This window comes from Berghia stephanieae, chromosome 6, assembly GCF_034508935.2.
Source record: "Berghia stephanieae isolate SIO BIC M18660-M18661 chromosome 6, UCSD_Bste_1.3, whole genome shotgun sequence".
Lineage (NCBI taxonomy): Eukaryota > Metazoa > Mollusca > Gastropoda > Nudibranchia > Aeolidiidae > Berghia > Berghia stephanieae.
In genome coordinates this window covers 45572919-45579197 of record NC_088365.1, presented here as the reverse complement: position 1 = coordinate 45579197, position 6279 = coordinate 45572919, and the positions used below count along the sequence as shown (strand labels likewise).

At 35.7% G+C, this 6279-nt stretch overlaps 1 protein-coding gene across 1 annotated transcript; it reads right to left on the bottom strand.

The window, feature by feature from the left end:
- Positions 1-3456: 3456 nt before the first annotated feature.
- LOC144975865 (uncharacterized) lies at positions 3457-5222 on the bottom strand. The gene is made up of 2 exons (XM_078920050.1): positions 4848-5222; positions 3457-4626 (listed from the first exon to the last, which is right to left on the bottom strand). The coding sequence occupies exons 1-2, from the start codon at positions 5220-5222 to the stop codon at positions 3457-3459; spliced, it is 1545 nt and encodes a 514-aa protein (XP_078776176.1).
- Positions 5223-6279: the final 1057 nt, after the last annotated feature.

The window sequence follows — 6279 nt, the reverse complement described above, 5'->3', positions numbered from 1 at the left end:
CGTCACCCCCCCCCCCCACCCCTACACCAATCCGTCAATGAAGATACTCGTGAGTCGTGGGGTGTTCAATACAGGAGTAATTGGGTAGCTGGGTCTGTTAGATCTTGTGGAAAGTACTTTGCGATGGACAAGCGTCCTATCAAAAAAGTGGTAAGCAGCAGATGCGATTGGTAGCTGGGTCTGTTAGGTCTGATGGAAACTACTTTGCGATAGACTAGCGTCCTATAAAAAAAATAGCAAGCAATTGCTATTGTCAGTTTCATGCTATAGAAAACGAAATAAACATGGACCTAATGTCTACTTTGCTTTGTCAAGACAAATTTATCTGAGTGTTTCCCTCTCAACTAGCCAGGGCCCATGCAAAATCAACTAGTGTTTCCCTCTCAGCCAGACAGGGCCCCATGTAAAATCAACTAGTGTTTCCCTCTCAACCAGACAGGGACCCATGCATTTGAGAACACGGACACAAAACTTAATGGAAAGGACGAAATATGTAAGGAGACAGGTGATAGCAAGGTTGTGACCCGATGTAGATTCTATTGGATCACATGGGCCAAAATTTCCGTCCAAAGGGGTAGCGTGGCTCCATAGTAGTCTGTGCGTGGCTCTGCGGTATGGTCTTTGCTTAAACCCGAAAGGTACAGAGTTCGATTACCCGACAAAGACAGAAAGCAATTGGAAAACAGATTCAGATACCGGGGGATAGAAGTAGAAGACACAGCAAGTACCTCCCTGCCCACTATGGGAGGTCAGGAACCCCACCCAGAAAAGCAACATTAACAACAAACAAAAACAGATGACCCTTTAGTATTCATTAGTCATAAAAATCGAGAAAGCAGTCTAATAAAATATTCCAGTTAAATATTTTTATTTTCAATACATTAATATATTTTTTCAATCCATACAAACATATCATTATTATTATAATTTCCAACATACTCCTTACGGGCACATGCATTTAGGATTATCATTACTAGTCAACTGCCGAACTACGAAAACTCGTCTTCAAATATCCATCAATTTAAATGACCCTCATCTTGGGAAAAAAAACTCTCAAACCTGGGATTCCTTGAAGACTTGTCAAAGTCCTAGGTTTGATATTTTTTTTTTTCAAGATGAAGGTCATTGAAATCAAGCAATATTTTAAGGACGAGTTTTTTGGACAAATTTTTAAATACAGGTTGTTTTTTTTCCCAGCGTATGGCAGTTTATAGGTTAATTTATTATTATAATTATTCCATCCAAGGGTTACATCAGCAACATCCACACGTTTTAACTATGGCAGTGCTTCATAAATACAACTTAGCAATCGTATATATCCCGATACTTACATGTTTTCAATAAAGAGCTGTGCTTTTGAGTCACAGACACCTGAAGTAAAACAGATATATCACAATGTAACTATAATTACAAGTCTATTAATAATAATTACCGAACCGAATTATGGGTTTAATCTTACGTTGTCGCAATGGACATTGATTTACATTGGCATGATAGTTTTAACATATGGAGACCATAACAATTAGGGTTATTTAAGTTGTACATGTAGACCCCCCTCCCCCCACCTTCTCAAAAAAAAAAAAAAAAAAGAAGAAAAAAAAGAAGAAAGAAGTTTTGTTTTGGTTTTAATGGTTTTACGCCGCTTGCAACACATTTAGGTCATATCTGCACCAGTAGATAGTAAAAACATTCTAGATGTACAATTAAAAGGTCTTGAGGAAAAAGTAAGACGATGGGGAATGGTTCAACTAGGGAAAAGAGCACACTATCATTGATAGTATCAATGTACTTAGTTTGAGATTACCTAAATGTTTCAACCAGACACCAACACAAGATCCCACTAAGAGGAATACACTCAAATGTTTATAAATCATATGTTAAAAATAAACAAAATTAAAGTAAATAACAGAGAAATGATTTACAAGGAAAAAAATATCATCTCCCAAAACTATGTATACATTTGACTGTTCTGGGTCTAATCTTACTCTTACGCTGTCGCAATAGACATTGTTTTGCATTGGCGTGATAGTTTTTCCATAAGAAGACCAAAACAATTTAGGGTTATTTAAGTCCCCCCCCCCCCCCCCCCCCCCCGAAAAAAAAAGGAAAAGAAAGAAAAGAAAATAAAAGAAAAATGCAGTCCTAGTTCAAAGGGCCCCAAATAATTTGCTACCAACATAAATGAAACCATGATAGACAGATGGGTCCTACGGACATTATGGTCACGAAACAAATTGAAAACCCTTTGCAATAGCCAGAATCCTGATTAAAGGGTACCAAATAATTGAAGAGTGGTTTTCCAAAACTCCCCAACTCCGTTTTTCCCATTTTGAGATAATGAGGATCATTTCCCCTAAAACCTCTCATACCGTCCATTATTTTATCATATTGAAACATCAAATTCACACAAATCTAAGGAAATTCTTGTGCCAAATGATTCTTAAAATAAACTTTACATTTCAATTTATCTCATAGATTGAAGATCTCAAAAAGTAGAAAAATCGACTTAAAGTATTGGAAAACCTGCCTTCAATTGTTATTGTCTGTTTAACATAAATGAAACCAGAGGCCTTATGGCTCCAAAGGATGACATTTAGTTAGAAAATTAAACGAGACTTACCTGTAAGTTGAAGTTTGATTGGGATTTTATAGACCCAAGAATATTCTTAGGCCTTGACCGAGAGAGAAAGCGTCCCTGCACATGCGCAATCACTATTTAAAGCTAATAGGCTACAATAGCTGTTACCATCAATTATCTAATTTAAAAGACCTCAAATTGATTTGCAATTTTGCAAAACAATGTATACATTCATGGGGTGGGATAAAATTGGGAAGGGCGGTCAAGGCCTAAGAATATTCTTGGGTCTATAAAATCCCAATCAAACTTCAACTTACAGGTAAGTCTCGTTTAATTTTCTAATTTTATAGACCCAATGAATATTCATATGGCCTTGCCCGAGACTTTAAAGCCGTAACAGCTATTGTAGCGATCCAATATATAAACGGACATACACAATTATAAGCATATTCTTTCATTATGCTATATTAAAACGTTAAAACCTATGATAAAAGGAACGATGTCCTAAGCCATGAGGTTCCATATCTACTTTCATTCAGTATGTAAAAAGTTTTTCAAAACTATTGCAGCCTGTGTCCTAAGCCAGACACTGCATAGATAGTTATGATATACATTCATAACTCTGTGACTAAATTCAGACACAGGTTAATCATGTTTAATCTATTTGCAGTCTGTGTCCTAAGCCAGACACTGCATAGATTGTCAATGAGGTATTAAATATAACTCAGTCTGTGATTCCACCAGACACTGAGTAACAAGATGCCATATTATGATTTCAGTAAAAATTACTGTAATTGGTCGTTGGTGTTTTCATTATCAGCCTGTTGTTAAATCCAGACACTGATAATTATGTTCATAATAAGGATAAATTACTCACATCAACGTGCTTTCCGTAACACTGCTTTCCCAAATGCAGTCCCATCATCTTTTACAATTGGTTTATTGTAGAATTTAGCAAACGTCTTCTGACCAGACCATGCTGCTGCCTTAAGTATGACAGAAATATCTACATCTTTAGTAATAGCTGACGTGCTCGCAGCCCTGGTGCTGTGTGCTTTGAATATTTTTGTATTTATTCCCGACTTCATAAGAGTCAATTTAATCCATCGACCGATTGTTTCCTTAGTTACCGGTTTATGTGGACATGCATAACTCAAAAACAGTTGAGATGAATTTCTAAACGGTTTAGTTCGTTTTATATATTCTCGCAAATATGTTACAACACATAATCGTTTATTAGATGGGTATCCCGGTAATACTATGGAATTTTCATTATTTTTCGGGGTATTATGTTTCAATAATTTAGAAACATGAAAGATGGCCCGAGTTTGTGTAATATGACACTCTTCTAAATTTAACGAGTGAATGGTTTGGCATCTTTGTCCAGTGACTAAGGCACATAATGTGACTAATTTGAAAGTGAGCATTTGTAAAGTTAATTCCTTACAAGGTGAGCATTTTTCCAAAAAATTTAACAATATTGAAACGTCCCAAATTTTGGTGTATCTTGGTTTGCTTGGGTGAGCCAAGAAAATACTTCTCATCAAACGTTTTATTTTGTTATCATCTCCGATGGAAGGTTGGTCGAAAATGCAAGATAATGCAGAACGAGCAGTATTAACTGCACTATAACAAAGTCCTTTTTTAGAAAGGTGTAATAAAAACTCTAGACAGTGTGAAACACTATATTCCTCGACATCCCATTGTTTATCAGAACAAAATTCAATCCATTTCTTAAGGTAAACATTGTATTGTTTAACAGTATTTGGTCTCCAGCCTTTCATTAAAGTCTTGACAACTCGTCGGGACAACCCTTGTCTTTTGAAATTGTTCCTGATAAGACACATGCCATCAGTTGGAGTTTTGGGTATAATGGATGTACTGCTGAGTGGTTTGATGGTAAAATTAACACATTTTTGGCTTTCTTCAGAAAAAGAGGAGGAAGGCACATCATTTCCATAAGTTTTGGATACCAAGGGGCTATTGTCCAATGTGGCACGACCATTAATATCTTTGTACTTTGGTCTTCTTGGATTTTCCTGAGAATCCTGGAGATAAGATTAAATGGTGGGAAGATATATCCGTAAGTATCCCATTTATGTTGAAATGAGTTAATGGCGCAGGCTTCAGGATCGGGATAAAAGGACATATATATAGGTAATTGTCTGTTTGCACGAGAAGCAAACAGATCTATTTCAGGGCATCCAAATTTCTCACATAACCTATCAAAAACTTCTGGGTGTAATTTCCATTCTGTATGAATTCTAACTTTCCTACTGTGTGAATCAGCTATATTTGATTTTCCAGCTATATGACAAGCAGACAACCAGATTCCTCTTTCTTTACACCACAAGATGATTTGTTTAGTATAATAGTTAACAAGTCTAGAATGTGTACCCCCAAGATTATTAATGTATGAAACGGCAGTCTGATTATCCATTTGGATCTGTATATGACAATTCTTAAAATCACATAAGGACTGAATACCCAACAACCCTGCTTTGATTTCGAGAACATTTATGTGGAGTTTAGACTCCTCGTCTGTCCACATGCCGTGTGTATTTCTATCATTGAAAACTGCCCCCCATGCATAACTAGATGCGTCTGTTTGAATAGTGAAATCTGCATTACCATGAGAAATCATTTTCCCACTATAAACTCCCTCTTTAATCCACCATTGTATTTCTTGTACACATTCTTCATTAAGAGTGGTATAGTTATTAAATTATAATTTGTCTCTAATGATTTGATTTTAAGCATTTCCAGTTCTCTATAATATAGCGGGCCATATTCAACCGCTGGGAAACTAGCCACAAAGACTCCAATTAATCTTGCTAATTCCCTTACTGTAAGGGAGGTATGACTCATCACATTCTTTGACATCTGGATGATATGATTTCTTTTATCCTCACCTAAACTTATGTTCATCAGTGTCGAATCTAGAATGAAACCTAAATGTAATAGCTTTTGCGTAGGTTCATATATAGATTTATCAGAGAGTTCAAAACCTAATGACGTCAGAAGTTGCTTCGTAATTATAACGTTTTCCTGACATGCTTTATGATTAGAGCCTTGTAGATAGAAATCATCAATGTACACACTAGACAAAAAACCTCTTTGTCTCAAAAAACCTAACACTGGTTTTAAAATTTTGGTAAACAGTCTTGGGCTATCTCGAAACCCCTGAGGCAAAACCATGTATTTATAAACTTGACCCTCAAACATAAATTTTAAGTATTTTGTAAAATCGGGGTGCATTGGAATGCTATGAAAAGCATTGGATATATCAATACATGCCATGTAGCAATTTTGTTGCATGAGATTAAGGCACGTAGTTAGTCCCTCCATCTTGAAGTGAGTAAATTTAACAAAATTTTTATTCAAGCATTTGAGATTAAGAATGGGTCTGTATTTGTTGTTATTCGATCTTTTCTCTCTTAAGAAAATATTATTCATGTAATCTCCCTCTTCAACAGTGCTTTCCTCAATTACTTCTTGTTTCAATAATTCTCCAATTATAGCCCTTAATGCTATGGTTTCCTGTGCATTAAATTTCAATTGATGGGGAATTTTATTTTGAATTGGTGGAGAAATGAATTGGATTTTACAGCCTTTGACACATTGTAAAATTATTTTGTCTTCTGTGATTTTTTCCCAATTATGAATAAAATGCCTTGTTCGACCACCTAAAGCTAAATCGT

Excerpts from the sequence above, each read along its gene's own strand:
- LOC144975865 (XM_078920050.1), bottom strand. The coding sequence starts at position 5,222 with ATGATTTCTCATGGTAATGCAGATTTCACTATTCAAACAGACGCATCT. Across the intron at positions 4,627-4,847 it reads CTGATTCACACAGTAGGAAA|GATTCTCAGGAAAATCCAAG; the intron begins GTTAGAATTCAT and ends TCTTATCTCCAG.